Raw genomic sequence first — 18050 nt, forward strand, 5'->3', positions numbered from 1 at the left:
GGTTATTCTTATTGAAAGGAGGAAACTTGGAGGCGTTGGGAATGGGGTACTGCTGTTGTGGTGGTGGTAGCCCCGAACTCATGGGGCCTTGGACTAGGCTCTCCACAGAAGCTATCCTCTCATGTGATTGCTTCGTATGAGACGATAGGATCGACTCAAAACGAGCAAACAGTTTGTCAGAAAATTCCTCCATGTTAAATGATCCCGCCTGGTGGGGAACAGGTGCCGGAACAGAGACTACTTCTTGAGAGGTTGAGGGCACAGCAATTGGGTCTTGAGAGACTCTGGTGGAGGAGGATTTAGCCTCCGAGGGTGACGATCTCGAAGGGTTGTGGTCTTGGGAAGATTTGTGAGTTTTATATAAAGGCTTGTGAGGAGCCTTCACTTTTGGGGGGAACAGGTCGGGAGCTGAGATCAGTCCCGGTTGCCTCGGGAAAACCTCGAAAAGAAGATTGGTCGGAAGTAGAAGAGGAAGCCGGGCTAGGGAGAGGAATCCCAGCCCGGGAACCACCTGACTCACCTACGTCCCTACCTGCGTCGGGATCATCCAGAGCCATGGGTTCCACATCAAGGTCGAGGGTAGCGACGTCCTCAGTTAGGTTGGCGCCCGTCTCCCCTTGGTCCGGGGCCAGAAGAAGAGATGCAATGCTCTCGAGGATCGGGTCCGCCAGCGCTTTGGGGACCGCAGCTGATGTTTTAGCATTGGGGTAGAGGAGGGAACACCATTCCTCAGAAAGGATATACGGCTGTCTGGCCTTCACGTTGCGGGCAAACCCGCCAATCCAGATCTTGAGGGTAGCTCAGGCTGTGTCCATTTCAAGCTGGGTGCTCTGAAAGAGAACAGACTATTAGTGAGGGATAAAAGTGCCAAAGAAAAAACTAAGAAGCTCAAGGACTTCGTAGGCATGCCTTATCATGCAGGAAGTCCAGAGGACTGTGGCCTTAAATTAATAAAATAATAAAAGAGGACATTAAAATGTAACTCCCAACAATTCTGTAATAAAGTAAATGCACTCACCGATTCAGATGTTAGAGTGGAAGCCAATTTGTAGCAGGCAGGACAGTTGTCCGGATGCCAAACAGCTAGGTCATCCACTTGAAGAGAGCAGTGAGCGTGCGAACGACACACATTATGGCCGCAGGGTTGGTGGAGAACAGCGGCACATGCCGTCATCGCACAGCGGACAGTCTGTAAGATAAAAGATACATGAGTATCTTAAAGGAAAGCAATTAGGGGCCGGAGGTCCCAGTGCTTAAATATTATAAAAGTTAATATCATGGTGATAAAGTTGAATATATATAGCTATAATTATCCTGAATGGAAGCAAATGAAGGGCACAGGGCCCGAATGCTGTAACTCTATATATATATATATCCAACCCATGATAAAACTATTCATATAAATGCCTAAGTATATGATGAAGGCAAATAGGGGACCCTGGGGGGTCCGGGGGGTTATAAGTCATATATCAAATAAATGATAAAGATTATTCATATATAAATGCCTTAATAATTGAATGAAGGCAAATTTGGGGACCCCCCAGGGGACCCCGGTGTTTAAAAAATCAAATAACAGCTTTACTTGATTGTAAAATTATTAAATTAAATCAAATTAATGAATTAAATTAAGTCAGACCGTAGTCGTGATCATATCATGGAAGGCAAGGTCGAGAACTAGGATCGTATATAATAGATAAACGTGACTAAAATATAAAGGGAATCCAAGTAATAATGAATAACGTTGGCTCCGGGGCTCAACTAAAAAACTCGACCGAAGGGTAATGAATAAAAGCTACTCCCGGGGATCCCGTAATGGAAGTCTTTAAACATATATATATATATATATATATGAGGTCTGTGAGGTGCGTGACAGAGGGGGGAAAGGGATCTTAAAAGGGTCCGTGACGTGCGGGACCAAGAGGGAGAAGCCCGTACACAACTTAATAAATAAATAAATAACATAACAAGGTACCACGGAACGAGTCGAAAACTCCCCGCCGATCATCGGCCAAACGAGCGACGGAAAGAAAACGACTACGACCGGGTAGAGTAGTGGGGAAAAGTAATGTACGTTAATGAATAATAATATAATGCCTCACAGAACAACAGGAACCGCACGTGCAAAGCGGATGCCCCCGGGAGGAGTACATAGCGCTATAAGATATCGGCGGGAGGAGGCTAGGAGTAGGTTGGCTCCGAGACGATATCAGGTATACCAACCTGCCAGACCCACGAGTGATATGATCACGTGGAAAGATTAAAACACTATAAAAAACATAACACATGGTAAATAAGAGAGGAAGGCATGCTGGATGATAATAATAATAATAAAATTAGCTATAAATCAATCGTAAAACAAATGAGGGCGCGAACAAGAGACAGGAAAGAACAAGCCTGACGGCGCTAGGAGTAGGCAGGGCTACCAACAGAACACAGGGTCAGTGAAGTGCTAACAAAATGAAAACTAAATTGTAATAACTGACTCATGAAAGCCCCTCGAACTAATGCAATCATACGAATGACGTTAAAATGGTAAGCGAGTCCGTGGCGTGCGAACGTAAAAAAGCAAAGATATGATATGTGGAAAAGAACGCCGATGGCGATCAGGCATGCCAACCTCCAAAATACGCACATGAATATGAAATAACTGTTATCATAAAACAGGACAAAATAAAATGATACGGTGTGTGAACCGTGGCAATCCATAAAGTTCATAACGAGAAACAATCAGTATGGAGGACTTATTGAAAATCGTTAAGAACGAACGAGAGAGAGAGAGAGAGGAAGGAGCCGCCCGAGAGAAACCCAGCAAGGTCGTGAATAATAAGCTGAATAATATAAACAAAAAAGGGCAAGGCCCCCTCCAAAATCTCAAAACTCATAGATCTGGTACTTAACTTAGATGTAGTGACAGTGGAGTCGGACATCTTGAGGTAAAACCAGAGAAAAACCAGCGAAATGCACACACCAGACAAAAAACGGTTATAAAATTGCGTGCTAATAAAGGAGTGACGTCACTGGCGTGGGTTGGCTAGTAGTAGTACGAGGTTGAACGGCACCTCGCTGTTCGGGGATTTTGACAGGAGATATCTAAATGGTGCGAGGCCTCTGGTTGTGGTTTGTCGCGCCCCAGTATTATATCGACACCTTATACAGGTGAGCGAGCTGGGTTCAACCTGGCATTCCCATGCAATTTTTTCTCTGGTAATATATAGCAGTTATATACCTTAGAGGTGGTGCTTAAGGAGCATTTCACTGGGCGACACGGGTCGGAGCCCAGAAAAGAAGAATATGCACTTGGTTGTTTGTCAAAAATGGCCATTCAATATTCTGTCCAGCATTTTGCTCCTCAGAATTTGACCATTTAGTGCTCTTTTCATGCTTGCTTAACAACCCTTTTTCCTAGTTTTTCATTGTCCTTTCTTATTTGATTTAGGTGAGTGGTAATTTGTATTAATTAGGATTATTATTCTGGTTTTTCCAGAACTTTGCTTGAAGTGATGAGTTTCTTAGCCAATACAGTAGCAGGATACTGTGAATTTTTTTTCCTTCTGAACAGCCATTATGTTGAACTTTTCCACTTAGATATTAAGGGCATATTCGTTTTTATTTGTTCTACTACTTTCTGTATGTGTAATTTTAATTTAGTGCTAATTCAAGTGCTTATATAGTTATTGTGCCATATTTGTGTTCTGTATGCCATGTTGTGCAAGACTTGGAACTCTATGTTTTTGTTATATTGTATTTTTTTACCTTTTTATGAGGTTTTGTGCTTATATCAGCACTGTATATTATTTATATTGCCTTGGTGTTTTGTCAGGAAGTTTAATTTTAGTAAGTCTCTGTTGTTTTAATTCTCTGCTAACTTGAAGTGTTTACAAGACTGGACACATTCTCAGTGGTGTTTGTGTAGCAGTCGTAGGTGATATAAGGACCCTTAAGATTCAGGTAAGGGGCTTGAATATCTTCAGCATTTATATTTTCATTGAACCCCTCAACCTCAGCCTCGTTTAGAGATTCTTTGACGATTATTTTTATATTTCTACTCGTGTTCCTTATAAAGAGATTGAGCAAAGCTTCTGTAAGCTTATCGATGAGATAGCAAATAGTTTAGAAGTTCCCTTTGACTGAGGTTTGCAGCCCCTCTTCTTGTTGCAGTTGATTTAGTACTGGCATCAATGCCTCTTCTCAGGCAAATCTTGCTTTACGGGTTGTTAGAGTCATGCCTGATGGGAATCTGTTTGAAAGCTATTACCTTGTAGAGCACTCCTATGTCATGTGCCTTTCCTGACAGCACTCTCCCAGTTATTCAGCAGCTGTCTATGGTTGCTCAGTTTATTTATTTTCCAATAGCGAGGTTTGTGTCCCATGTCTCTTTATGATGGTCTTCTCACAACAGCTGTTCTCAAGAATCTAATTGCTTTCCAAGTAGGCATGAACATTCTTTAACTAATAGAATTTTTGACATATTTTGCTCTACTGAAACTAGGGAATGTATTTATGCCAAAGGTAACTCTCCACATAGTAATTCGTGATCCCAAATGTGATCCTAGTGCTATTGGCCATAAAGCATTGAGATGCCCTGCTTCAGGCAAGAGGACATTCATATCTCCTTCACCAGGCTCATTTCTCTAGTACCTGAAGGTTCAAGATCCCCGAACAAATCTTGCAATTCACCTGTATCAACTTCTCTAATGTGCGTGAAATGCCTGTTGATGCCCTCACAATTGTGACTCTTATCATAAGTGTATGTTCCACTCTGTCTTTCATGAGTCCTGATGAGATTGATGTTCAATATTAGCACTCTCTTGCACCCTTGCCTATAACGAGGTTCTTATTACATGGGATGGGTGCTTTCTACCAGTTTAGTGTATGCACCCTTCAGTATTCGTGCTTCTTTGGATTTGTATGTTATGCCTAGCATATGGGTGCTTTTATTTGGATATGGCATAGCCTCTAAAGCTTTTTTATTTGCTTTTATTTTCCCCACTAAACCTGATGGTGCTATTGATATAAAGTACCCGCTCTCGTATCACGCTATTAGCTCTCAGGGATGTGCAAATAAGGTCAAATGGGGGAAAGAGTTGAGTAATGTAGGTTAGGTTATCCTAAAATCATGGCCTAATTATGTCTATCCTATGTAGGCATACACCAAGTTAATATAAGTGTGTACTGTAGAATACATTACTGTGCAAAGAAATAAGAATTAGGTTTTTATCACTCAAGTGTGCATTTAAAACAATGCTCAAGATTATCTATCAAATAGAATAATAGCAATCTGAGCATTGATTTGCGCTAGGATTATTCATATTAGCATTTTCCTTCAGAAATTGTGAGCCAGTATGGATAGGGGAAGTATGGATATGCTAGGAATTTTACTGCTATCCTCCCCTTTTCCCTGAAGAAGAGAAAGATTCTTGTCTGCTGGAAACATCAGTTTCTTAACAAAGCTTGATAGCCAACCATTGTGTCTGATTTAGCAATTTCCAATACTTCCTCCTTGCAGAGATCTTGCCCATTTTCACTTTTCAAGACCTTAGCCATGATTTGTGATGTGAAACTGGGTTCTAACAATTTTAAGATTAGGTGATGGGATTTCTGTTTATAAAAGGCTGCATTCTTGACTGGATTTCAAGAGGATTATGGTTCCATTTTGAAATGATGGTGGGTTTGATGTGCCTCATCAAGATGAAGTCTCCATAAATTAGTCTAGATTGGTTTTGTGAGGTTATGGAATAAAAAAAGAATAGACTACCTCGCGCACATAAAGTCACTATGCTTGGAACTTTGTAAAGATGAGGGATTATCCTTGTCTTGAACTACTATCCCTGGTAATGTGGTAGAATGATGCAAGGCAGTAACTCAAAGTCTGGTGCTACAAACCTATAGTGTGAAGTATGGTTTTTTATATCCTCCTGGCATGCAACTACTATTCAGGGATGTTGTCTTTTGTTTTAACCCTGCCAAATTACTCCCGGAAGAGGTTCCTGAAGGTGGTTATTTATAGCCTCCTTTCATGGAAGTTCTATTCAGGGATGTTGTCTTTTGTTTTAACCCTGCCAAATTACTCCCGGAAGAGTAATTGTGAAATAAATTTTTGGAGTTAAAATGCTGTAATCTCCAAGGACTTTACTGTGAAAGGCTAGAACAGGGAATCCAATACGACATAAATACTAAATAAATATAGATGCCCCTGCTTTAGGGCCAGTGTATCAATGTGCAAAGCACAGACTCCTTGTGTATAAGGGAGACCCTCGAGTTCGGGCACATTAGAACTCGACACAGCACCTCAACTGCTGAAATTAATCTGCTATAAGTGATGTCATTACTATGTCATTGCCTCATAGAAAGCAACCATCATCCTAGTTGACTGTCAGGTTACAAGCGTATCAACTAGCGCCCAGCCTCCATCCAAAATTTTGTCATGTGACCATCAACAACTGTTTCTGTATTTGTACAAGTGAAATAAGAAGACCGAATGGTTAAGTAGTTATTTCAAGTTTTCTTTTTGTTACATTAACGTAATAATATGAAGCAAGACTTAGAGTAAAGCTCTGGAAGTTGAGTAATTCTGCGTGCTATTTGATTGCTTTTGTTTGATACTGGTTTGGTTGGTGTTGTAAGCATTCTTGCATATCTATTTAAAACAGGGTTGGGATTTTGTCTTCCTCTCTCAGTGTTAAGATTTGATAACCGTTTCTAAATTGTCTTAGCCTATAACATACCTTTTTTATAACTAGTCAATCTGTCTAATATTGGGGTTCTGAATTGCCAGTGCTATTTGTTTAACAAGTTATTTCATTTAACAAAATTTAAAATTTATACTGAAAATTAGCCATATGGTTAGGCTAGCCTAGCTTGAATTGGGTTTTGTATAGCCGTTTTACGACTGGTTAGATAATATTACAGTTGTAAGTAACTGCAAGTATTTTACTGGTGATAAGTTTAGACGATTCCCTGAACTGAGTTTTTTTTTATTTAATGCTTGTGATTCTAACCTTGGTAAGGTTAGGCTAGAAAATGGAATTTGGCAAAATATTAGATAGATAATTAACAAGTGATAACTTATTGATATTTTCACATACATGAACGTATGTGAATACTAAGATAACTGTGAAGAGGGGTTGTTCTTGTCCTCCCTCAAATGGCAAAATGATGGGCATCTAGTATTCTTCAGTCAGTCCTTATGAGGCAAGAGAAAGACTTGTAAGATTTTATACTTGCCCATGGAAACATACGCATGTACTGTATGTCCTGCCTGGTTGTAGATGGTTGGTCTTGAGGGTTCCCAACTCTTATTAATGCTCTTGAACTAGTACTTGAAAATCACACTGCACTATAGCCCCCATAAATGAGTCTTGACAAAGGAAAACCCTGTTTTTGGGAGGTGGTGTGTGATCTCCAGGACCCTTCCTCCCAATCCTTGTGTGGGGGAGGGTGGCAATTGTTTTTCACTTCGGAATTCATGGAAAGCAGTTGATACACTGGTTCTAGAGCAGGGGAGTCAATATTGCATTGGTATTTATGTTGTATTGGATTCGGTATTCTACCCTAAAATCGGAAAGTCCTTGGAGAGCACAGAGCCCCTCCCCAAAAATAGGTTTTTTCTTCGTCAAAACTGCCTTTTTTCATATAAACATATCACTGTCCACCTCCCAGCCTAACTGATGTTTTGCAGCCTTACATGTAGACTACATGAAAAGTGAGGCAGATGATTGATGGGTAACTCGGGATTCAGGTGGTGTATGCACCGAGCTAAGACTGCTCCTCTTCTATGTGCTTAACAAAAGAGCACATTATCAGAGAACATTTAAAATTCATGAATGTGTCGGTTTCATTTGAAAGTCCACTTTTCTCTATCAAAATATATTTCCCTAATTTACCTTATCATACTTATTATAAATTTTCTGTTTTAGATAACTACTTGCCTCTTCCTCACCTTTAAGCTCAATTTCATTTCTATACTGTAGTTTTTATATGTTTTTGTAGTTTGCTTTTATAATTCTTATCTTGGTTATTTATACAGTATTGTGACAAGGATAACTGTTAATTTGGTACACCGACAATTCCGCACTGGATAATTCAGCGAATGACAATTCAGCTTAGAATCAATTCAGCGCATGACAATTCAACACTATGACAAATCAGCACAAGGACAATTCGGCGCCAAAGGCACACACGGTTCAGTGAATGGCAATTAAGCATAAGAACAATTCAGCACAATAACAAGTCAGTATAAGGAAGCAACTAAAAGGAAATTCAGCAAAAAGTTTTAACACTTTATTGATAATATATAAAAAGGGATATAAAAGATTTATTAAATTTACATATTAAAAATAATACATACAGTATATGTAAAAAGAAATGAATTAATTTATAACTGCAATTCAATGAGATAGCTTATAATTTGTAAGTATTCCAACTTATCAAATCGACTTCCATACTCATTAACAAGCGTTTCTACTATCGTCGTGTCCAGCTCTTATTCTTAGTATCCTTTTCTCTATGCTATCTTGCTTTAGTTTAAGAAACTCGACAAACTTATAAAAGGTTGGATGGTTATGCCCCAATGTTAACTGAAGACTTCAGTGCCACCCTTCTAATGAATTATTGGTCTTAGGTAGGTCGCCCTGCACTCGATCAAAAACAGTCCATAACTCGGGTTTAAAAACCGCATCTCTTCTACGACGACGGAATGGACGACCAATCCATGTGTCCTCGAAATAATTTGTTAACTCTTCCAATTCCGGAGGCATAACATCTTGCAATGATTCAAACACATTTCAAACATCGCCAGCAGGCACAAAAGCTAAGGCCACCAACATCTTACAGTGTCGACGAATATGTTCGTCACTTACATAAATCTGAGTAAGATTCAATGCCTGTATTTTTCTCCATACACACTGAGCAAGGTGGAAAAAACAACCGCTTATTTGCGTTCCTACAAAAACTCTTGAAAATGCCTTTTGGAAAGCCTTTTCAAAATCACATAGCATAGTGGCTGGCGTTAGATCCAGGTATAGATTCAAAATAGTTCTTAATGCCTTTTAATATAAATTCTCTGTCTTATTTTGCAATAGTATATATATCACTGGAAAAACACATCCATCTGCAAGCCAGTTTTTGTATTCTTTGAGGAGTTCAACATTTTTTCTAGTCGAAAAGATAAACATTCTATTGGTATCTTCAACCCCAGAATTGTACAATAAAAAAGGTTCTCCACTGAGTGTTACACGCAAATGTTCAGGTAATACAATATCACTGACATCATTAGGTGCTGGAATTGGCTCACCATCTCTTTTTTGTCGGCGCTGAACAGTCCGTTGTAATGAAGTATACTTAGGGAGTAAAACCGTAGCTTCATCTGACAAAGAGACTTGAGTTTCTTGAATTATTCTTCTTGGGACATCATTAGATGCACTGGCTCGTTCACGTAGGTCAGAAACCATCTTCTTCATTGCTGATACTGCTGGCTGAGGCACATGAGTATGGGCCTTTACATCTCCCCACAAGTTTCCGTTGACATGGATTCGACCTTTGCATCTGTCTTGTGTACAACGAATAGACTCTTTTCCATTCCGAAGTTTTCTATCCAAACGATAGCAAAATCCATTTAATAGAATATGCTCGCGTCCTTTCACCGATAAAATCCGCTCCATAAGGCTGGCTTTTCAGTTTTAACTAAGCAAATGTTTATAAACAACTGTATTCCAAAAAAGGGAATATACTGTATACCGTCCTAAGCTTGTACTATAACTTTCTTTATTTATTTAGTGGTTGTTATTGTTAACAACCATGAATTACAACAGAAATGGTTGTAATAATAATAATAATAATAATAATAATAATAATAATCTTTATATGCTAATAATAAGATAAGCGTGAATGTGTGTGCATTTTTGCACTGAATTGTCCTTGTGCTGATTTATCGTTGTGCTAAATTGTCATGCGCTGAATTGATTCTAAGCTGAATTGTCATTCGCTGAATTGGCAGCGCTGAACTGTCGATGCTGAACTGTCCTGAGTGGAATCGTCGGCACACGGTTAATTTTGTTTGTTCAGTTGTATTACATTTTATTTATGATAATTCATTGAATTTTTACAGAAGAGTCCCAGTTGTATATGCATTCTTGTAGTAATAAAAATGGTAGAAATGTTTATAATTTTATTAAAAATCAAATACTTATTACTGTTTGTGCTGCTTCTTTATGTGAATTTTTTCTCTTCCAGTTGGCTACACTTAGCAATCTAACTAGTGCGTTCACTGAATTGCAGTCCTATTCTCATTATCACCCGTCTAGAGGGTACTGGTGGCAATTTCGAAGTCAGGCGGATCAGGGAGATCAACAGAAGAAAAAGGAAGGAAAGAAGGTAAAAATTACTTATAGTTGTTTCATTTCAAGAACTTTATTCACTATTATTGCTTGTGCATTATGCTTTATAGATTTAGGTTTCAATTTTCTTAGTTTATGGTGCATTCCAGAAATTTTTCACTCTGGGATATGTTCTTTAATCTTTTTATTGATTTGTTTTTATTTTTAGTTATATACGCTAAGTTTTACTCTTGTTTTTTCGCTCTTTAGTTAATCGCGTAGAGTTTACAATCTTTGTAAGTTAACCACGCAAGTTAAGCTTCTTCCATAAGATTGAATGTTCATTTTGATACTGATGATCATCTAGAAGTGAATCTTAAAATCCTTTACTCCTGTTTTTATCGTACATTATTTAGATATTGTGTATAACATATAATTTTGTTATCCTTCTGGTATTATGTACCATGTTATTGATTACCTTTAGTTTAATTTCTTTTGTATTATCAATTGAACATTTTATTTCATATAATTTCTAAAAAATTATCGTAAAATTCAAAGGTCTTCCATGCAAATGCATGTTTGATTCATCATGAATATTTTTATATTCGCTTTTCCTTTTACACAGTTAGATGTGAAATTAATTCTCTCCATTCTCTTCTATTCAATACTCTTATCTTCCTGAACTCTCATCAGGACCTGGTCCACATCTATCACCGTTTCCCCATGTTTTTCTGGACCATTATACATGTCATTTTTTCTTGCCCCTTCCATATTTACTGTTTTTCTGACAAACATTGCCTTATCCCTTCTCATCACATTTCTAAACCATCACAATAATTGAGTTCACAGCCTTTTATTCCAGCTGTTGGCCACTGCATATCTCCAATTAGACAATCATTTATCTGGAATATGATTATCATTACTTAGACTGTTCTGTATTATTGTTGTTACATAGCTCAGCAAGATACAAAATTACTTTTCTAGTCTTGAAAGGAGAGGTGAATATTGGCCCAAGATGGGGAAGTAGGAGAGCTAAGCAGGAAGAGACCATAGGAAGTGAATTAAGCATAAGGCAAGAAGAATTCATTATTGAAAGATTGATGTGGTCTCTTGTTTACATTTTATTTTATATTTCAAAGCCTTGATTATTTACATTTTATTTTGTATTTCAAAACCTTGAAAGTCTGAAATTGTTTGAGAATACAGTTAGAAACCTAATATGTACTGAATTCTTGTTGGTATAGTGAAAAGTATAGTTTTAATTATTTCTATATTCACCTGATACTCACATTGCTGATTTCTGGAAGTGCGGTTTTATTGACATTTACCCAATAATACTGTACTAAAAAAATTTCTTTTCCTTCGGACTTATGCCTCCAGTAAAGTAATTGGACAATCTAGCAGTTATTGGCAACTAACAGTGGTTAGTTCAAACTGCAGATCTTTTGTCTTTCAGTTTCTATGCTAACTTTGACTTGCCCACAACCCTTTACTCCAGATTGTCCAAATTAAGGTTTTATAGTTAATACTGTAACTATTGTACTGCTTAAAATGTTCTGGGGAATTATTTTTGGGCAACCATAATTTGTATTCTTTCTATGTCTTGGGTTGGGACAGTACAGTATTGTGATTTAATGATTATTATTAGGAGTGCAAAGAACTCATGGTTCCTCTTATGGACAAGTATGTTTCTATGGTTACCGACGAAATAAGAGTTTATAGCGCAAAAGGGAACTTCGTTTTATTTCGGGAAAACCCAGAGAAAACTAAGCGAGTTAATTATAGTGGGGGTGATTATGATAAGCCAGCACAAAAATCCAACATAGCAATTAGTGAATCAAGTTTTGATAGTGATGAGCCTTCAAAGCTCATAACTTCTTTATATTTTTTTACAAATCTTAAAAGGCCAGCAAGTATATAGTTAAAGCCAGTAATTCTCAACTAACCGGCCTTATTTTAAACGCTAACTCAACTTTTTAAGTTGGGTCAAGTGGTTCTAGTGATCCATTCTGTAATGGTTCTGATGGTGCACAGAGCATTATAGATTCGAGAGGCTTTCGTAGAACTTTAAATTCTTTATGTATAGTACTTTAGACTTTTCTGCTGTAAAACCCTTCCCTTTCCGCAATCTTGTCGACTCTTAAAAAACTAGATTGCGAGATAGAAGACAGAGTTGGTAGCCTGGATCCTAACATCCCTCCACTTGCTGAAGTAAGAGCTCAAAAGCATACTCGTATTTCATACATGGATGGCATTTCATATCATATGATTCCCTTAAAGCAGTGTATTTGATAAAGTTTCGGCAAAAGCTGATACGTTGTATCGTCTTGGATGACAGTGCGCATCGTTCTCTTGCAAGGCCAGTCACTAGCTCATCATGGACTAACTCTGACGGGATAAATATGTGTGCTAGTACCTCAACTACCAAAACTAGTCCATTGAAAAACAAATGCACAGTAGCTCACATGTAAAAGTGTAGACATGTAAAAACCAGTAAATGTCTTGCTTATCCTTTTGAATAGGAAGGCGAGAATAAAAAAAAAAACATATGAGTAAGAGTCCAGCTATGAAAAGATATCTTCCTTTCAAGTATAAATGGAAATTATGGCTAGAAATATCCTATTAGGTTACTCCTGGTAATTTCTGATTATGTTTATTTTTCCAAGTCTTCAGAGATGCCTCTTCCAAGACGATTTATACACCTCATTTCTCCAGTTTTGTTTTTGATAGAATTGATAAATTGTTATATCGAATACAAAGAAAGGTTGGTACTTCTAGTTCTCGTTTAGTGTTGAAGCTTTCTATACCACAAAGATGTTCTGTCCTATATAAGCCAAATCAGTTATTAAATCTTGATCTAGATTATGATTTAATGCCTTGAAATTCAGAGTTTACAAGGTGGTTTACTAAAGAAATGCTGTTTGCAAGTAATGAAGTAGTCATGAAAAACTTTCCCTTGCAGATTCTGTAAGAGGAGTTATTTCTAGTTTTCTAGAAAATAAATTTGCAGGTTGTCAGGATTTGAATTTGGTTTTGGATTATTTGACTTGTTTAGTTAAAACTTTTTCATAAGGTTACTGAGGCTGTAGCAGCTGTTTTGTGATTAAGAGTAAAGTAGTATGAGCCTCGATTACCGCATTTTGGGTCTTGTTTTGAATGTGAATAGGATTGATAAAGTAATTGGTTGAAGGAATACCAGGGTTCAAAGTGACACTTTGTTCTTACTGTACTTTCTAGGGATACCAAAGTTTCCACTTATTAGCCAATAACTTTGATGGCCTTAGAATTGTTGCCAAGGAATTATTTTCGTATCAGTGGTAGAACATCATGATTCTAATTCAATACAGTATATGTTCCGAAAGAGTTGCCGGTGGACTTGAAGATGGTTCTTCCCTCCAAGTCTCAGTAAGAAGACTTTCTCATTTTTATCATATTTTGGAGAGCCTTTGTCATGATATGTGAGCACTAGCTGTAGTCAAAGAACATTACTGGATTCCTCTAGACTACAATCCTCCCTTGTATAAGAACCAATTACATTTCCAAGTTATCTAACAATTACTGTACATCAAAGGCATAGATTTTGAAACTAGAAATTGTGAAACTTCTGGAATAAAAAGCAAAAAAGTGGTAGAATTCTTGAGCCTTGGTTCAAGGTTTTACTGTACAACAGGTTATTCCAGGTCCCTAAAACTGTGGGTTGGAGACCAGTTCTAGATGTCTCTACCCTCAATAAGTTTATTGTTCTTGCTAAATTTTTCATGTAAACTCCCTCGACAGTTTTGCAGGGAAATAAAAAAACGATGATTGAATTTTTTAATAGACCTTCAGAGGCATCTCTTCTCATCCTATTTATCTCATTTCAAAGAAATGCCTTAATTTTGTCATGAGTAAAAGTTGTACCAAGTAAAGTGCCCTTGTTTTGGTCTCAGAACGGCACCTCAAGCGTTTGCCAGGATGATGGCCCCATTTAAAAATGCTTAAAGATTCTGGGGCTTAGAGTTGTTCTATACCTGGATCATTAGCTAGTTTTGAGCAATTTGTTGGAAAGTATTCAACTTCAGCAGTAGTTTTTCAGGGTACTAGAATGGTTGGGGACATGGACAATTTAAAGATTGATAATAGCAACAGTTCTCTTTGTTTTGTTTTTTTTCTTTCAGAGAAAAGCATTCAGCCTTCTGTTCTTGAATAAAGTTGAGGATGAAGTCTATGTCAGTTTGGAAGAGGTTGAGGCTTCTAGGAACCCTAACTTCCTTGAGCAATTCACTCTGATGGGACACCAAAATATGCGAGTTTTCCAATATCATCCTATTCTTTATTAGAACAAAATAGTTGATGTAGACAATTTCAGTTCCAGTGAAGAACCAATTTCAACTGCTCAGTTGGTGGAACAGTTGCAGGCAGTTATCTCAGGGAGTTTCCTTGAAATGAAAATTCCAGACCTTTCTCTGTTTGCAGATGATTTTACAGGAAGGATGGAGAGTAACTCTAGATTGTTTCCGTCTGTCAGGGAAAGGGATGTTTCGGGAGTCTACTTATTTCAGTTGCTAAAATCTTTTAGCAATATTCAAGGCTCTTTAGGACCAGGAACCACTCCTGGTAGGAGAGACTGTGCTAGTGTTTTCACACAATATGATGACATCGGCCTAGATCCTGAACCAAGGCGGGACAAGTATGATCCCTGTACCAGGTAACAGAGATGCTATTGACTTGGAAAATCTAAATCTTGACATATTAGTTAAAAAGTAAAGGTCAGATTCTTCCAAATGAATGGTCTCTACATCTTTCAGTATGTCCAGGAATTTGGAAATGGTGGCGTTGACCAAGCATAGACATATTTGCAACATCACTGAACAAAAAGATAGAGTAATTTTGTTCACGAATTCCGGATCCTGGATCCCTTAGCATGGAAGGTCGATGCCATTACAAGATGGGATCAAATCTGGATTATTGTGTACTTCCATTTTTTGTCAAATCTGGATCTTTGGGTACTTCCATTTTCGTCATGATTCAACAGGTGTTAAACAAGTTCAGAATTTCTACAACAGCAGGATAACACTGGTAGCCCCGCTCTGTCAGCGAAAGGAATGGTACCCACAGCTGTGACCTCTGTTATCAGATTATCTGAGAAGGTTCACTTACAAACCAATCTTCTCAGAACACCAATTTTTTGGGTGATTCAAGATGGCTTTCAGTGTTTTTGTCGGTTTATAGGATTGTTTTTGTACGATGTATGAAGCCATTTTCTTGGAGTTGTCTTGACAGCATGGTTTTAAGCTTTTGTAGCTTGTCACCTCTGCCAATTTTATGTATTTTAATCCTTCATTTTAGATAAATCTTTTTGTAAGTTGGATCACTTACCGTATGATTTTTGGAGAACAGAACCTAGCATATTTCATAGTTGCTAGAGTGTAATGCTTTTCAGTTTAGACTTTCATGTCGGCTTAGGAGTGTTTGTATACAGTAACTCACAAATTACTGTTTTTATTCCAATTTATGTTGCTGATCCCTTTTATATGATGTTTAGAGTAGGATAGCGTATGGCATTTCTTTTGAGCTTCTATTTCTCTTCAATATAACCAGCTAGAATTAACGTACACATTCAGTCAACTCTGTACCAAGCTGTAAGAAATTGTATAGATATTCATGTAGATTGTCTCCAATTGTTAAGTCAACCCTAAAGGTGTAAATAGCAAAGTAAAACTCAAAATTAAACTTAAGAAATGTTATTTGTGAAAGAAAAAGGATAATTCAGGTAAATAAAAGAAAAAAAATAAGAATCAAGTTAAATGAGGTGTGTGTGGAAATGACAAAGTAAACTAGGGTCCATGAGGAATAAAAGTTTGGTTATTAAGAACTACGAAAATTTGTTGATAAACATGTTTGTTAAAACTGATATTTTTGCAGCAATTCAATTACATTGTATTGACTACACCAAGAACATTTTTGAAAAGCCAATATGTAATCTTAACATGGTATTAAAAGATTTTAAATTGTTTTTATATATAGTGAGTACTTTATTATTCAAATGAATTGATATAAGTAATATGATTTAGTAATGATGCAATGACACTTACTGTTTAAATACATGGAGAATATTTAAAAATGGAAAGACAAAAAAAGGCTTATGTTACTACTACTGTACGAGTGTTTTTATGGAGCACTTCCAAATAAAGGAAATTGAATGTAAACCAGTGCAAGAGAAATATGCTCAGAAACGCAGACTAAATAGAAAACATTTACTGTATAACTTTTACGGTCAAAACAGTGGTGAATGTTTATATAATTTCTTACTGATTTTTTTTCATGATCTAGCCTATTACTTTACTTTACTTACTTTGATGGCTGCTTTTCCGGTCCCATGCAGCAGGGGAACCCCACTCTCTATAGGACCTCCACTGTCGTTTTACCTTGTTCGTTCACAGTATTTATCTTTTCAAGTCGCATATTGTTCATTTACTGTTAAATCGTCACTGTCAAAAGACTCATGAAATAAGAAAATCTTCAGTTTCCTCTTGAAAGCCTTAATGTCTTCAATCATTCGAATGTGTCATGGGAGCTTATTATATAGTCTCGGGGCTGCATATTTAAAGGCTAAGGAGCCCAAAGTGGACATAAATCTAGTTTCCAACAGTTTGAAGCCATCTGTAACTATTCTCGTGTCGACACGATTTGTTGGCTGCGCAATATGTAGCAATTCTCTTGAGTATTTTGGACGACGTGTTCTGATAACTTGGTGGGTTATTGTACATATTTTAAATTCAATTCTCACTTTAATTGGCAGCCATGTAAATCAATTAGTATAGGGGTGAACCTTTCTCTAGGTGGGACACCTTTTATCAGTCTTGCTCCTCTGTTTATTATGTTTTGTAATTTCTTAAGTTGGACTTTTGGTAAATTGTAGTAGATAGAGTTGCAGTAGTCAATCCTGGTAATAACACAGTTTATCACAAGTTTCGTAACAGAATTTTTTGTCCAGGTACTTTTTTATAAACGCAATATTTCTTAGATGATAACCAGCACTTTTTATTACATTATTTATTTGGGCATTTAGAGACAGGTTACAGTCAAGAAATACACCTAGATCTCGAACTTTACTAGATATCGGCGCCTAAGTTTTTCACGGTTTTTTCTTGCCCACAACCATGAATTCAGTTTTGTTTTCATTTAATTTTAGTTGTTTAAATGAAATCCATTCCCTAACACTATCAAGGATTCGGTTTAGAGTTTCAGTAGTGTCATGTATATCATTTATGAAGAAGTAAAATTGTGTGTCATCTGCAAATAGTTTAAACTTCACGCCATGCCTTTGTAGCATTTTCGATAGACCAATAGTATAGATGCAGAATAAGATTGGGCCTAGTACACTCCCCTTTGGTACCCCTCTGTTTAAGGGTTCATATGATGAATAAGAGTTTCCAATTTGTACACTGTAATTTCTACCAACTAAGTAGTCTTTTAGTTGTTCGAAAGCTTGATCTTCAACGCTGATGGACCGTAGATCATTTAGTAGCAGTTCATGCACAACTGTATCAAAAGCAGCACTGAAATCGAGCAATATTAAACTACCACATTTATTTTCATCCATCATTTACAACAGAGCAGATAAGGCTGTCTCCATAGAGTGTAGTTTTCTGTAAGCAGATTGGTTGTCAGGCAAAGCTTCTATTATTTCTAAGTGGCTGACTAGTTGTTCAAGAATTACATATTCAAGCACTTTTGAGACAAAGGATAGATTTG

At 37.3% G+C, this 18050-nt stretch overlaps 1 protein-coding gene across 1 annotated transcript in view; it reads left to right on the forward strand.

Annotated features, from left to right (window-relative positions):
- Positions 1-18050, forward strand: part of LOC137617351 (mediator of RNA polymerase II transcription subunit 6-like) — a 65519-nt gene that overhangs the window by 37003 nt on the left and 10466 nt on the right. Inside the window, exon 4 of the mRNA XM_068347374.1 lies at positions 10231-10371. Coding sequence (XP_068203475.1) covers positions 10231-10371 — 141 coding nt within the window. The remainder of the gene's footprint in view (positions 1-10230; positions 10372-18050) is intronic.

Source organism: Palaemon carinicauda, chromosome 23 (genome assembly GCF_036898095.1).
Source record: "Palaemon carinicauda isolate YSFRI2023 chromosome 23, ASM3689809v2, whole genome shotgun sequence".
Lineage (NCBI taxonomy): Eukaryota > Metazoa > Arthropoda > Malacostraca > Decapoda > Palaemonidae > Palaemon > Palaemon carinicauda.